We start from the raw sequence: 16,681 nt of genomic DNA on the forward strand, positions 1-16,681 counted from the left end.
CCAAAGGCCGCACTAGATATACGCCGTGCGGCCTTGGGCTGCCTCAACTTAGGGTGGCGAGGACTATAACACAGAATTGGAATAACATTCTGCTGACAGAAGATGTAAATCAAGCCTACAACAATTAACACAACACCATACAAACAGCTCTCAATGAAACCTGCCCCCTTAGAACTGTAAGAAGGCGACAGCACAAAAAAAGGCAGTATTGGGACAATGAATGCACAAGGCCAAAAAACAACTACATTAATGCCTTGGAAAAAGAACAACGTACAGGGCAAGCGGAAGACAAAGCAGAGACAGCAGCCAAGAAAAAAGAATATGACCTAGGACTGAAAACCCTCAAGAAAGAAAACACTGCAGCACACATCAACCAGGCAAAAAATAAATCAAAAGCTCTGTGGCAGGTAATACAATAAAAGAAAAGCAGCAAGAAGCACAGAAAACCAACTAATGCTTCAATTAAATGGAGAACAAAAAAGTGACCCTCATGAAGTAGCAAACCACTTCAACACTTTCTTTGCCACAGTAGCAGAAAGGACACTCCAAGAAGCCAACAACAACACAAACCCAAACAGCATCCCCCAAGTCATACCACCCATAACAGACCACAACCTGTAGTTTCACCCAACAACACATGCAGAAGTAATGAAAGCTATAGTCTCCTTAAAACCAAAAACTTCCTCAGGCATCAATGAAATATCAGCAAAAATTACTAAAGAATGTAAAGAAGCACTTACCAGCCCGCTCACAAACAAAATCAAAACAATTCCCTGAACCAAGGAGTTTTGCCAACAAAATGAAGATAGCTAAAATATATCCAAAGTATAAACAAGGACCACAAACTGACACTGGAAGCTACAGACCAATCTTACTCATTCCCACATTCTCAAAAATAATTGAAAAAATTGTTCTTCAGAGACTACTGACCCACCTTGAACACCACAACCTTCTTATAAACCAACAGCATGGATTTTTGAAAGAGAGATCAACAGCAACAGCCCTGATACAACTTATAGAACATGAGGGCTGCATGGTCACTAGTCTATTTTTAGACTTCAGCAAGGCGTTTTACTGCCTAAACCATGCCCAGCTACTCCAAAAACTAAGAACCTTGGGCATAACAGGAAAAGAAGCAGATTGGTTTGAAAGCTATCTAAAAGATAGAAAACAACTTGTTAAAATCAACTCACCAACAACAACACCACTCAAAAAGTCCACTCAAAAACTGCTAATGTAATAAGAGGGGTACCTCAAGGCTCTGTGCTCGGCCCAGTATTATTCCTCCATCACACAAATGACATGCCAGACTGGCTTCAAAGCGACTGTCATACAGTCATGTATGCAGACGATACAGTCCTCACAATTACTGATAAACAAGCAGTAATGCTAGAAAGAAACACAATTACCTATTTCAACCAAACTAAACAATACTGCTCAGAAAATTATCTAGTCCTAAATGAAACAAAAACAGTACAAATGGCTTTTGCGACCAAAAACAAGAACACACGACTAAAACCACTGCCTCAAGTAGAATTAAAAGAAACAACGAAGCACCTAGGTGTTATGATTGATTCAAAACTAACTTGGAAACCACATGTAGATCAACTTTGCATGAAGCTTTCTTCAGGCATCTACGTGATTCGCAGAATGAAGCAAATAAGTGGCCTGGACGTGGCTAAAGTAGCTTACTTTGCCCTTTTTGAATCACATCTGAGGTATACCATAACTAAATGGGGAGGAACAGCCAACACAAACATAGAAAGGGTCCTCAAACGACAGAAAAGAGCAATCAGATGCCTGGCAGGCATACAATATCAGGAAAGCTGCCGAGAACACTTCAAACAATTCAAAATCCTCACAGTAATATCACTCTACATACGTGAAACAATCCTGCACGCAATAAGCTCACAACAAACAAGACACCAGGACATGCACCAATTCAACACAAGGCATGCCTCAAACTTTGCCTTGCCACCACACCATCTCAGCCTATTTGAAAGGAAACCAGCGTACAAAGGAGCTTTGTATTACAACCATCTACCTGAGCAGCTCAAGACACTACCACTGCCACACTTCAAGAACAAATTGACATCATGGCTACAGGACAGACCATTTTACACAGAAGCCGAATTCCTGAAAAAAAAAAAACAGCACCAGTGGATCTTCCCCTCAACCCTACAATGTTGTAAATAGTTTTAAGTTAACCATCAACAATTTGTTGACATGAATTATGTAAATAATGAAATATTGTCTACTGTATACTATACTATAGCAAATCTACCATAGCCATAATGTTCTACCACTGCACCGAAACAATAGAAAAAAGTAAAGTTCTCACAGCTTTTTGTTACTGCTTGGTTCAAATTAGCTGTTGTCATAAATGCAAAAAGAGTGCTGCACACTTTTGGTAAACCTTATAACCTTTTAATGCAAATGAATTCATAGAACCAACTTGTGTAGTTTAAACAACCTAATTTTCCTATATCAAATGCATTTTATTTGGGTTTAGACCATTGACTATTGGATACTGAAGGTTTAGACTAAATCCCCCATTTAATTTAGGGTTAAACCCAAATAACATGCATTTTATATAGGAAAATTAGGTTTTCCTACAGTTACCTAACAATGTACATGTTCTCTCACTGATTTGAGAAAGCAAAGTGGCCAATTCGCTCATCAGTGAGACAATTAATGTTAACATTGTCTCACTCCAGATTTGCAACGTGAAGGCACGTTTCTTTACCCATTTATTTGTTTTATGGTAACTGTAGGAAAAATATAATGTGCAACTCAAGTGTAAAGTGCAATTGCTCACTTTGCTCACTAGTTGCACAAATAACAATTTTTGTTATTTACACAAAAACTAAAAGAGATACAAAAGCAAATAAGGTCTTAATTACAAAGTTGTTAAGGAATAAAAACCTATAAAATAATGTTCCTTTTGACATATGTTGCTGATTAAAAATTTTGAGCAATGGGCATTTGCAAATTTTTAAAAATCTATTTTTTTGGAATTTTTATTATTAAAAAAAAACTTTACTTTTAGCATATCACGGTAAAACTAATTTCATAACGAGTAAGAAAATTCAACAGGAGAAGGGCTAAGTGCATTGGTATAGGAAACACAGAGTATTAAAAACATATTGGTTTTTTTTTTCAAATAAACTGCTGCCATTTTGAAACGGAAAATGATAATTCATTTCTGTTTTCGCCAAAATGTTTGTCTTTAAAAACCTTTAAATGATGTATAACATGACATATGTTTGCATTTGAAAATTCCGAGATTCAAACTATAGTGTCCCTCAGTTTTTGCATACACTGTATCGGAAAAAAGTTGAAAATATTTTTACATTATTTCTTCGGGTTACGTCATCATCATCATGCGGGATCGCGGCAAAATCACCAACAAATCACGTGGCTGTTTTGACATCATCGTCGTCTCCAGCGATCATGGAAATGTCACTGTCGTCTCCCGCCGTCATGGAAACGTCATCGTCGTCTCCCGCGATCACGGAAACGTCATTGAATATTCCCGGTAAAATATAAAATTCACGCATAATTCCGGGTTTCAAAAAATTAAGCATGATTCCCGGTTTTTCTGGTTTTCCTGGTCGGTGGAGACCCTGTGTGTTTTCTCCTTTAAATATCATCCTACAGAAATATCCACAGAAATATCATCCTATTTTATGTTACAATATAAAATTCCAATCAACATAGTTACTTTCTTGGCAACCTACAATTTTTAAATTTTCAAATGAGTTGTGTAGCGAAATGTGAATTTTCCTGAGGTAGTGGCTGTTGTCAATCAGGATTTTAGGGCTATAAGTCCCTAATTCCAAAATTTCATCAATCCTTCCGCTAGATTTTGAGATATATCATGATAAATACCTCTTAACTGGCAGGATTTTTAAACGCAGCGTTCCTTGATACGGGATTTTTAAATTGTGAAAAAAACGGACAGCGCGAGAATGCTCTCGTTGTCACGCTGGGCACCGTCTGGCGACTGAGTTTAAATTTACGAGATCAGCGCGCACCTAGCAACGTCAGAACGAAATCCCTTGTGAGACAAGTCTATATCCAGATTATTTTATACATCCCTTGTATATGTCTCTAATTGATGTGCTTCATTGAGCTTAAGTTTAGTCATAGAAGTATGATGTAGAAAGAAATACCAACAGTTATAATAATGTTTGTTGCACTCCTAACTATAGCTGATTGATATAAGGATTTGTAGATATAATCATATTTAAAGTTGTATACATACCTTGAACAGACTTCCCAATAGAGTAGAGAGCTGTGAGGTTAGGATAGCGAGAGGAAGTAGTTCTAAGAAACTTAGTCATCTGGTCATAATTGTGATATTTGAACTCGAGTCCATAGCCATCATCAAAGAGTGCTGTGCCAGTGCTGTGTGCATTGCTGTGAATAGCAAAAAAAAAACTTATTTTCTATTCTTGTATGTCATACAAAACATTAAAAATACCGTAATGCACATGATCAAAACTTAAAACACATAATATAGTATTAATAAAAAGGTTAAATATCTGTAGTACTTGTCCGTGATCCCGTTTTTTAGGTCAGCGACCCAGGTTTCGAACGTAAAGATTCATTTTCAAGCTGATATCATGATACCATGATGAGTCATCACTCATCTTTTGCAGGCTACACCACGCACGCTACCGTACCAGTATTATATTAATTGGCCAATTTTGTTTAATGTTTGTGTTTTCGTGTTCGTGTTCGTGTGTTCAACGACTCTTCACAGTTATGAAGAGGATTTGTGTGCTTAGAAGGAGTTTAACCATGGTATCAGCTTGAAAATGAACCTTTAGGTTCGAAACCTGGGTCGCTGACCAAAAAACAGGATCACGGACAAGTACTACAGGTATTTAACCTTTTTATTAGTAAATTACGTGATTCAGAGGCTAAACATGTTACTATAAATTGGTGTAAAATACCTGCATTTATGGGATCTTGTTTGTAGCTGAGTTGCTACCGGTTTCAACTCACATTGGAGTCATCTTCAGGCAGTTATAAGATGTCTTCTCGCTTCATTCAAAGGTCGTCAATGGATAATAAATAAATAAACAAAACACAAACACGTACACGGACATAAAAAAGAATATTTAAAGCTGTAAAATACTGAAAACGGAGAAGGAGTCTAGACATAACTTTCTCCCGATCACGTCGTGTCGTGTCCCGTAGGCCTACCGTTTTCAGTATTTTACAGCTTTAAATGTTCTTTTTTATGTCCGTGTACGTGTTTGTGTTTTGTTTATTTATTTATTATCCATTGACGAACTTCGAATGAAGCGAGAAGACATCTTATAACTGCCTGAAGATGACTCCAATGTGAGTTGAAACCGGTAGCAACTCAGCTACAAACAAGATCGCATAAATGCAGGTGTTTTACACCAATTTATAGTATTTAAATGCGATCAGGAGGCTAAAATTCAAAATAATGAAGTTAAACATGTTAAAAAAAACATATAGTATAGATAAAAAATTGTGTGGGATGTTTATATACCTAATACAACTTCAATCTCCAAGACAAGTTAGATTATCAATTGAATTAAGAAAAGTGCACATCACTAACCCCAGTTTTGTTTTGGCTATATTATCGTTATTATAGTAATTTTTTACATTTTTACTGAGTAGGTATTAGTGAATTTCTCCTATTAGGAATATCAGCTAAGACCCGAGGTCTCATGGTAAGGCCCAGGCCCGGGACCAGTTTTTTTGTTTGTTTTAAAGTCCCCAGAGGCAAAAAAACACCATTTTCAAAATAAGCATTACTCAGTTGATTTTGTATCAATTATGACTTTAAAATCTTCGTAAACTCTTGCCATTTAAGAAATTCCTTATTTACTAACCACAGTTGGATACACTTGTCAGACCTCTTTACTTGTGGAAAATAATGTAAGTCAAATGGTGTCCACTTTCATTAATTCATGATTCAATCATTTTCATTCACGTTCAATCATTTAAATTCTTCCATTACACGTCCCAGCATTTCCCAGTTACCATTCCGGATTCAATTGTGTTTTTAAGATCCACCATAAATTGAGGTTTGTGAATGGTGATGCAAAATTTTTGGAAAAGACCAATAAATATTAACACAAGATAAAATCTGGTGACCTTAGAGCACAGAATATCGTCAAAATGTGAAAAGCTTTAGTACAATTTACTAATTGTAAAATTAGTAAATTGAAGGGTTTTTTAAAATACCACGTTTATAAACGCACTAAAAAGTAGAAAATAATTTAAAAATATGTGGAGGGAATAAATACTTGTAAGATTTAAAACAAAAAACGTGGGGCGCGCTATATCTTCACCTATTGAACTATTATTATCCAGTGCATGCGCCCCACGTTTTTCGTTTTAAATCCTACAAGTATTTATTCCCTCCACATATTTATAAATTATTTTCTACTTTTTAGTTCGTTTAAAAACGTGGCATTTTTTAAAAGTATTTTTATTTATAAATTATTTTCTTCTTTTTAGTCTTTAATGTGTAAATATCTTAAACCTATTTTACCTAGCCCGCCATGTTAAACTTCCCTATCCCAAGCGTGATGTATACAGCTTCTTTACTTCACAAGTGAAGTAAAGTTTCAAAAACTCACTCGGTGAAGTAATGAAACCCATTTAAATAACATTGAGTGCTCAACTTAAAAAATATACCTCTATGGAGCCAACTACGTTCAACGCTAGAAATCAGCTGTGCGCTTGAATTTTATTGTTATGCTTTGAAGTATTTTCCTAACCTAGCTTTTGTTTGTAATAGAACGTTACTGTTAGAAGATGAGTGAAATGGATAATGAGAAATATTGTACGTAACCCCCTATATATTGTCGGGTCAGGTAAAATCTTGTACGTTACACGTTACGCAAGAGCGTGTTTACATCACTTAGGTAAATTATGCAACTCGCTTCCACTCGTTGCACAACATTCACCTGCATGTAAAAACGCTCTTACTCCTCTTGTAAGGTAAATAGCTATTACATGGCCCGTTATTACATAACCAAAACCTTATTATCTGTAATCAGATGTTTATCTTTACTTTTAAATGCTTGTTTTATATTTTAGAAAATCTCGGGAGCAGAACCTGTACCTCTTAACCTCTGCTCTTCGAACTGTCAAATTTAAGTATTTACAGCTGACTTCAATTGATATATTTACATCTTTTCAAAATGTAAACATGAAAGATATGGAAGCCCATGGGCCTTAGCCCAAGGGAAATATGAAAATAAAATGATATAATATTGCATTTTCATCCATTTGTGAGCTATGTTTCAGGTTTCAAGTGTCTAGCTCATCGGGAAGTTGGTTTAAAATTGATTGCCAAATTTGTACCAAGCAAGAAAGCGAGTTTAGTAAATTAAAACATAATTAACACAACCGAATTTATTGAACTCACAAATCAGACTAAACTAAAAAGTAAACAAAACATAATAATGTAAACAGTCATCTGACAGATGTTATAAATAAAACATATGGACTTATTTCTTGATACATAACACTCCTCCCCCCGTTAGGTAGTCCTTCAGATATGCCGGTGGTCGACGGATACGAACAGGTCGAGGACTCATGCTCATTGAAGTGTTTTGGGAGTTTGATCTAGAGACACGTGACCGAACAGGTTGTGGACTCGTGCTCATGCTAGTGGAGTCTTGAATTAAACCAGAAACGTTGAAACCAGCATCTTCTTGATGAGGGTTAATTGAACCTTCTATACCACTAAAGGAATTGCGAGATTGTTGCATCACTGATGGTCGCATTGGTTGTACGTCTGGTGTTCTCATCATAATAGGATTGCGAACCATTGATGGTGGTTGCACTGGAGTGATATGATGTGCTTCTGGTGTTCTCATTTGAATAGGATTCTGGAGTAGTGGGTGGAATGGTGGGTTTACTGGAGATTCAGGATTATCCAAGTGTGAGTTAGTAGATGCTTTTGATGTTTCTGAGCGAGGTCTCAATTGGTCAATATGACGTCGTATTTCAATGCCTTCTTTTGTTATCAAATGGTAGCTCAGTGGCCCGGTTATTCTAGTGACTTTAGCAGGAATCCACTTTGGTCCTCGCTGATTATAGTTTCTTGCAAATACGGAGTCATTTTCTTTAAATTTCCTCTGAGGTGACTGTTGGTAATCGTGAAGCGCTTTATCCAAGATTTTCTCTTCTTTGTCACTTGAAGAATAATCTGGGTGAACTCTGTCTAAGATGGTTCTAATACGCCTTCCGAACAGCAGTTCACTCGGTGACATATTAGTAGAACAATTTGGCGTTATATGAGATGATATTAGGAACTGAGCCAATCTTTTTTGCCAATCTCCTTGAAGTATTCGTCGCAAAGAATTTTTTGTCGTTTGGACCATCCTTTCTGCCTGACCATTCGATGACGGATGGTATGGTGCAACCACGACGTGGCGGATGCCATTGCTTTCATTAAACGATCGAAATTCTTGTGAAGTGAAAGCCGACCCGTTATCAGATACTATTGTGTCTGGAACACCATGTGTTGCGAAAAGGCTTCTGAGGACCTTTATAGTTGATCTTGAATCTGTAGAAGGCACCAAAACTACTTCTAACCATTTGCTGAAAGAATCGACAACAATCAAAAACAACTTGTTTTGGAAGGGCCCAGCGAAATCTATGTGGAGACGAGACCAGGGTTGTTTCGTTTTCTCCCAGGGAAGAACTGTTGCTCTTGGAGGGTTGTGACGACTTTGTTGACATGCTTGACAAGAATTCACTATGTTTTCTATGTCTTGATCAAGTTTTGGCCACCAGAAATAGCTTCGAGCCAACGCCTTTGTTCGAACAATGCCCTCATGTCCCATGTGTAGAAGCTTCAGAGCTTGTTGCCTGAGAGTGGATGGAATGATCACCCTAGTTCCCCAAAGTAAACATTGTTTGTATTGAGAAATTGAATTTTGACGAGAAATGAAAGGCGTAAGGTTGATATCTGAGTTATGAGTTGGCCAACCACGTTGAGTCCATAATAGTACTTTAGATAGAAGTGGATCCTTTTCTGTTTCTTTTGCTATTATATTAGCGGTGATTGGTTTAACCTCATCGGATTCAATGTATAGCACGTCATTCAAGACTTCATTTATCTCTTGATCAACAACATTGGAGGAACATGGAAGACGACTCAAACCATCAGCATTCGGAATAGAAATCCCCGGTTTGTATACAAGATCAAAGTCATATCCATTTAAAAGGATACTCCAGCGAATCATTCGAGGTGACAGTGTGTTTGGTGTTTGTTTATCCACAGTGAAAAGACCCAGAAGTGGCTTATGATCTGTTCTAATTTCAAAATGCCTCCCATATAAGTAATTGTGGAATTTTTTAACCCCTCCAATGATGGAAAGTGCTTCCCTATCTACTTGAGCATATCTTCGTTCTGACTGACTCATTGTCCTGGAATAAAACGCAATTGGAACTTCCTTTTCCCCTCGAACCTGACTAAGCACACAACCAATACCATAAGGAGATGCATCACAAGTTAGTATAAGATGGCTGGAGGGATTGTAATGAGCCAGTATACTATCGGAAGAAAGGAGCTTCTTTGAAGCATTGAAAGCAAGTTTATGTTTTTCCTCCCACCGCCATTTAACATTTTTGTCCAATAAGCGATGTAAAGGTTCTGCAACATTGGCTTTGTTGGGTAAAAAACAGTGATAGAAATTAAGTAAACCTAAAAATGCCTGCAGTTGTTCCTTGTTAGTCGGCTCAGGAGCATCTTGAATGGATTTGACTTTGTCCGGGTTAGGACGAATTCCGTCAGAGCTCACAACAAATCCCAAAGAAGTCAACTGATGTAGATAACAAAGAACACTTTTCGCTTTGGAGTGTAATCCCTGCATCTCTAAAACGAGTGAATACTTGTCTTAATGTGGTAATCAATTCGTGTATTGTTCCTGCTTTAACCAAAATATCATCAAAGTAAGGGATTACATTGTCCAAGCCCGAAAGCAAACCCTCAATAAAAAGTTGAAATATAGATGGAGCTGAGCTAATACCGAATTGTAGTCTTTTTGGTTTAAAAGCACCCTTGTGTGTAATTAGTGTCTGAGCTAGCGCCGACTTCTCATCAACAACCAGTTGTTGATAAGCTTGGGCTAAATCTAACTTAGCAAAATATTTCCCTTGGTTTAAGTTTGCTAAGAGCTGAGAGATTGGTGGAATAGGGTACAGATGATCTTGGATAGCTTTGTTTAACGTTGCCTTATAACCACCGCAAATTCGTATTTTACCATTGCTTTTTACGGAAACAACAATTGGTGTGGCCCAATCCGATACCTGAACAGGTTCTAACACTCCCTGATTAACTAACTTATTCAGCTCTTCTTCTACTGGGGCCTGCAATGCATAAGGTAAAGGGCGCGCTCTTAAGTGAATTGGGTTATAATTCTGGTCAATTTTCAGTTCGATCGGAGGTCCTTTATAGCACCCTAAAGAATTTGAAAATACATCGGAAAATTCACTTTTCAGATGTTGAACATCCAGCTGAGCTTTATTAAGAACTTCAGATTCATGACAGTTGATTGAAAGTACTCCGTTTACTTCAATGTTAAGACTTTTTAGCCAATTACGCCCCAATAAACTATTTCTATTACCTTCAGTTATGACTAACGGAAGGAAACCATTGAACTTACCGTATTTCACATAAACATTAGTCTGACCTAAAACACTTACAGGTTTACCACTGTAATCCTTGAGTTTCCAAGGAGAAGGTTGTAGTTTACAGTTTTTATGAGAAATTGTATTCCATAGTTCTCCTCCTATGATAGAAACACCTGCACCAGTATCAACTTCCATTAGAACTTTGTGATTATTTATGTTGACAGTGGTATACAGTTCCGGTACTTTAGTGCAGTTAACTTCCTGGACGTATTGAGTTGTTTCGTTATTTGATTGAGGTGGAAAAGTTTCTTCTTGTTCATAATTGGTTTCCTCTGACAAAACTTCATGAGCCCGCTGTCCCTTTGATCCGTGTTTTTGGCTAAAATATTCTTTGGGGCGTGGTTTCCCTCCTTTACACTCTCGTGCTAGATGCCCAATTTTCTTGCAAATATTACAAGTAGTCTGAAGATGGGGACAATCCCTTCTAAAATGTCTTAGTCCACAACCAAGACAAACATTAGGTGTAACAGAGTGAGCTGGATTGTTGTTAAATGCAACAAATTTCCTGTTTGAATGGTCAATTTTATGTGCATTAGCAAAACTTGAGCTACTGAAAGAAAGTTCCTTGCTTTGAGTTTGAAATAATTCATTTGACTTAGCTGCAATAACAACATCCTGAAGTTTAATAGTAGGTTCTTTCAAAATTTTATTCCTTAACTCATCACTTCTAGATCCAATCAAAATTTGCATAATTAATTCCCTATCCAAGTCTTTGAATTCACAGTTCACAGCTAATGTTCTTAGTCGAGAATAGAAAGAGTTAAACGACTCTGATTCTGCTTGATGACACTTCCTAAAATTAAATATTTCAAAAAGGACATTTTTGGTAGGAGCGAAATAGTCAGTTAATAGTTTTATAACATTTTTGTACGTTATTTCATTAGGTTGTGGTAAACTGTCAAAAATGTAAGCCACTTCCTCACCAGCTAGATTAAGTACTAGTGCAGTTTTCCTTACATCACTGGTAATGTCTGCAGCTAAAGCATACCTCTCAAATTGCTTAATCCATGTACCCCAACGCTGTGCGACACTTGCAGGATTTGTATGGGGGTCAAAACGATCAGGCTTATTGAGATCCATTATCCAATTATCCTCGTCGCCAGTTTAGTAAATTAAAACATAATTAACACAACCGAATTTATTGAACTCACAAATCAGACTAAACTAAAAAGTAAACAAAACATAATAATGTAAACAGTCATCTGACAGATGTTATAAATAAAACATATGGACTTATTTCTTGATACATAACAGCGAGCTAATAAAAAAACAAGCCCATGGGGGTAGCCCAAGAGAAATATGAAAATTCGATTATATAATATTGTATTGTCATCCATTTGTGAGATATGTTTTAAGTTTCAAGTCTCTAGCTCATCAGGAAGTTAGTTTAATTTTATTGCAAAATTTGTACCGGACAAGAAAAAGCGCTGTGATTTTGTCGCCCAGTGACTATGGGTGGTGCCGGCATTTTTTTTTTTTTTGATGATTCACATTTTAAATGTATCAGAATTAAAAAAATAACACTATGTAAACATTTTAAAGTATTGAGCTATGATTGTATGGCCCAAGAGGTTGTAAAGGGAGCCTTGGCCTTTTACAACGTTCTAGAATACGTAATTAAATGAGATTATGGACTATTTACAAACAAATAAAATTGAAAAATTAATTAAAAGATACTTATAAATCTGTGATTTTCACTTAAATCTATGCAAAAATGTTCGGGCGTGAACCCTCGAAATCCCCTTTTTAATGGGACCCCCCACACCCTCCGGTAAGTCCGGCGCCACTGTCGCCCAGTGGAAATCCCTTTTAAAATATGCTCTGGTGTGCGATGGTAGCGTTACATTACCTATATTGTGTGTGTTTTGCCCGTTGTTCCTGCGGACCGGTAACACGTTGTTGCAAAAATTAACATGTGAACAAACTTCAGTTGCTTCATGTGCTACAAACTTCAGTGCGCGGGCTGGCCGGTCACCAATGACCACTCGCCTGAGACCAGTAGATTCCCACTTGAACAATTTATTGACTTATATCTTTTGTGTTTTTTTTTTCATACAACACAACATGATATTTTATTATTGGTACTTTCCTGTTAAAGGGAACATTCATTATTATCGATGATTTTTTTTCTCGATATATGGATATTAACAAATTGAAACATATCAGCTGACAATGACAAAAAATATTGTTCAGTATCAACAAACATTAATGAAATGAAACTGTTCTAAAATAAATAACCTAACATAACTAACCAAACTTGCTGTAACATTTAAAAATTCCGCGTTTAAAACTTGCCTTTTATATTCAAACCCAAAGGGGATTTTTAAATGGTACAGCAAGTATGGTTGGTTATGTTAGGTTAGCTTAGAACAGTTTCATTTCTTGTTGTCAATTTGTAATGGATCGGAAAACAAAAACATCGATATATCGAGAAAAAATCTTCGATAATAATGAATGTTCCCTTTAACAGGAAAGTACCTTATTATTTTTATGTTAGTTTATGTGCCTTTAAATAAAGATGGACTCCCCAATACCAAATTGTTTTCAGCAGTTCCAAGATTCACTGTGATTGAAAAAACCAATGGTTGGGAGGGAGAAAGGGGCTTTATATAATTGTAAATATTAGTTATAGTGCTAACATTTTTGCTTTAACATTTTTAGTGTGAAAAACAGTGTTTGTGAGACCAAAAATGGAGTATTTTCGTCACGGTGCCTACAAACTTCAAGTTAAGCACAGCTGATCATTCGTTGTTGCAAAAATTAACATGTGAACAAACTTCAGTTGCTTCATGTGCTACAAACTTCAGTGCGCGGGCTGGCCGGTCACCAATGACCATTTTTATTGGGAAAAACTGCTCAAAACACCATTTCTGAAGTGGATCCTCACTTCTAGGAACAAAAGGTACAGGATCTTATATGTAAAATAAAATTTCAGGCCCTGGGGAAGCACCCACTGATATTTTTAATGCTTTCAATGTGTTAAGGGAGATTATAATCCAGTGAATAAAGGTATGTTAACTTACAAACGGTCCGGTAGATCAAAATTTTTTATATGTTGCCTAGGATGGTAAGTAGGAGTTAAAAATGCAAAATGCACAATTTTCCCTCTCTGCGCCTGCCACCACATTGGAAAAATAACAAAAAATCGGCACTTTCTTGAGATTTTCGCCTATATATCTCAGTGTTGGTGCGTTTTAGTGAAAAAGAAGATTTAGTCAATGTTGTAGACAATTAAATTTCCTATAATTACATTTAATATGTTGTTTCTACGACTTATGGCTAAGAAATTATTCACTTAATAGGAAGGGGGAAATCCAGTTTTTCCGAAATTTGCCAAAATTTTAACTTTAGATCGCTGTAATTCAGCAATGGCCTGATACACAGCAAGTACAGGGTGGGGCAAATGAGAACGCCACAATTTGTTTTAGCCGTCACATGTTAATTTTTGCAACAACGAATGATCAGCTGTGCTTAAAACATCAATTAAACTATGTTATTTTAGTAAATATTATGCCCGAGGCTATTAACACTGAGATTTTGATGTGCAAACCTATTTTTAAAATAGTGGTTTTTGTGCAAAAACCCAGAGATTGTTTGGACCACATTCCATCCTTGGTCAACATGGCACTGTTCCAGATTGGAAAACAATGGTGAACTGGGTAAAATTATTTACGATAAACACTTAAACCTTAAAAATAATCGGTGGGTGCCGCAAAACTCTGTACACCAGCAAATGTTGAAAGAGTGCGAGTCGCAGTAACTCAAAGTCCAAAGAGATTTGCCAGGAAGCTGTTGTTGTTGAAAGCTTTACGTTGGCTCCTTTTTTTTGGAAGGGGGGGTTTCTAATAAGTTACTTGAAGTTCAAGGTTTTTCAAAGTCACCCCACTCCCACAGATTTGCTTGAACCGAAGCTAAGAATTGTCCAAAAACTAAAGTGATTCCTGAAGAAATGCTGGAGGAGTATTTGATGGAGTTTTTTAGTGCCTAATGTCAAGTAGGACAAGGACGTCACTTGCAGGATTTTGTTCTCAAGAAATGGAAAAATGACTTTGTTAAGTTAAAATGGCAAAAGATAAGCTGTGTTTTGATGTGCTATTTATATCCATAGCGTGAATATTATCGAGTTTGTACTGCTTACAAATTGAGGCGCTTTCATTGCCCCACCCTGTACATTAAAAAAAAATTCATTTAGTTAAACAAAATAAGATCAAACTATGTGAAACCCGTCAAAATTGACGGTTACTGTTGTACAATTGAAGATAAATAACTCCATTTTTGGAAAAGTTTGGGTTGTTTGTGATTCAGCAGCGTGCTGAATAATACGTCCGATCTTAATAATCAACAGCTAAAATGAAAGCTGGCATTTCACTGACGGTTCTTAAACCAAAACATAGGATAATGTAGTTAGAACTGGTGAAATACATCTTTGATTAAAGTAAGGATTCTGGAAAAAATCAAATTAATTTTTTTTTGGTCGAGAAATACAGTAGATAAATGAATGATGGTGATGATGGCAAATCTGTGAGTGCATACCTTTAATTAAGGACCTTTAATTGGGCTATGCCTACGCCCCATGGGCTTGTTTTTATTAGCTCGCTAGTCGCTTTCCTACAAATTTTGATATCAATCTTAAACGAAGATCTCGATGAGCTAGAGACTTGAAATTTGAAACATAGCTCACAAATGGATGACAATGCAATATTATATCATTTAATTTTCATATTTCCCACGGGATTTCCGTACAGGTTCTGCTCCAGATATATTCTAAAAATATAAAACAAGCATTTTAGAGTAAAGATAAAACATCTGATTAGAGATAATAAGGGTTTGGTTTGTTGTATTAATAGTCAAAATATTAACAGGCCATAAAAAATATATTTAACATATTTACACATTAAAGACTAAAAAGTTGAAAATAATATATAAATAAAAAACTTTTTAAAAACAAAACGTTTTTAAACGCACTAAAAAGTAGAAAATAATTTATAAATATGTTAAGAGTATAAATACTTGTAAGATTTAAAATGAAAAACGTTGGGTGCATGCAATTAATTGATAATAATACATTAGTTTAATAGGTGAAGGTAATTGTAAATTATCTATTGCATGCACCCCACGTTTTTCGTTTTAAATCTTACAAGTATTTATACTCTTAACATATTTATAAATTATTTTCTACTTTTTAGTGGGTTTAAAAACGTTTTGTTTTAAAAAAGTTTTTTTATTTATATATTATTTATTTCTTAAGCCTCACTTCAAACAGTTTGCAAAGAAAAATATATGCATTTTGTAGGTAATTAAATTCTCTACAAATTTGATTGTGCAACTTGTTTTCCTAGAATAGGCCATTGCTGAATTATAGGAATCTAAGGTTAGAATTTTGGCAAATTTCTGAAAAATTTGTTCTACCCCTTTTTTGAATATTTTCTTAGCCATAAATTGTAGAAACAAAATATTAAACGTAATTATAGGAATTTTAATTGTCTACAACATTGATTATGTCTTCTTTTCCATTAAAGCGCACCAAAACTGCATTTTAGCAAATTTCCCATATAGGGAATAAGCTATTACCGTAGTACTCATGGTAAGACCTGGACACGGGACCGATTTTTTTTTTCGTTTTGAGGTCCCTAGAGGCCAAAAACACCATCCGTTCAAATTCATATATATATATATATATTTATAGATATATATATATGTGTCCGTCAGCACGATAACTCGAGCAAAAATGATCCGATTTGGATGAAATTTGGTACAAACGTGTAAACGTACGTTTATTCGAACGAGTTCGCGATCCAGCATGATCGGACCATGGGAACGGGGGTTTACGGGGGTTTTTATGGGGTAAAAATAGGTTTTTCCTATTTTTGACCCAAAAACATAAAATTTAGCAATTTCTTTACAAACCATTTTGTAGAGCTTAAAAAAACAAATAATTTAGTATATTGAAGCGTTATTATGCGCCTAATAGTTACGGAGA

At 35.9% G+C, this 16,681-nt stretch overlaps 2 protein-coding genes across 7 annotated transcripts in view; both read right to left on the reverse strand.

Moving 5' to 3' along the window:
- LOC128982858 (carboxypeptidase M) overlaps nucleotides 1-16,681 on the reverse strand; it is a 182,809-nt gene that overhangs the window by 77,081 nt on the left and 89,047 nt on the right. For all 6 annotated transcript variants that reach the window (XM_054401902.1, XM_054401901.1, XM_054401898.1 and 3 more), the window contains exon 5: nucleotides 4,268-4,422. In XM_054401902.1, the coding sequence (XP_054257877.1) occupies nucleotides 4,268-4,422 (155 nt within the window). The remainder of the gene's footprint in view (nucleotides 1-4,267; nucleotides 4,423-16,681) is intronic.
- On the reverse strand, nucleotides 7,499-9,690 carry LOC128982857 (uncharacterized protein K02A2.6-like). The gene has a single exon (XM_054401895.1). The coding sequence runs from the start codon at nucleotides 9,429-9,431 to the stop codon at nucleotides 7,506-7,508; it is 1,926 nt and encodes a 641-aa protein (XP_054257870.1). The 5' UTR covers nucleotides 9,432-9,690; the 3' UTR covers nucleotides 7,499-7,505.

Source organism: Macrosteles quadrilineatus, unplaced genomic scaffold (assembly GCF_028750875.1).
Source record: "Macrosteles quadrilineatus isolate MER2022 unplaced genomic scaffold, UCM_ALF_1.0 Scaffold_1__1_contigs__length_201487025, whole genome shotgun sequence".
NCBI lineage: Eukaryota > Metazoa > Arthropoda > Insecta > Hemiptera > Cicadellidae > Macrosteles > Macrosteles quadrilineatus.

Excerpts from the sequence above, each read along its gene's own strand:
- LOC128982857 (XM_054401895.1), bottom strand. The coding sequence starts at position 9,431 with ATGAGTCAGTCAGAACGAAGATATGCTCAAGTAGATAGGGAAGCACTT.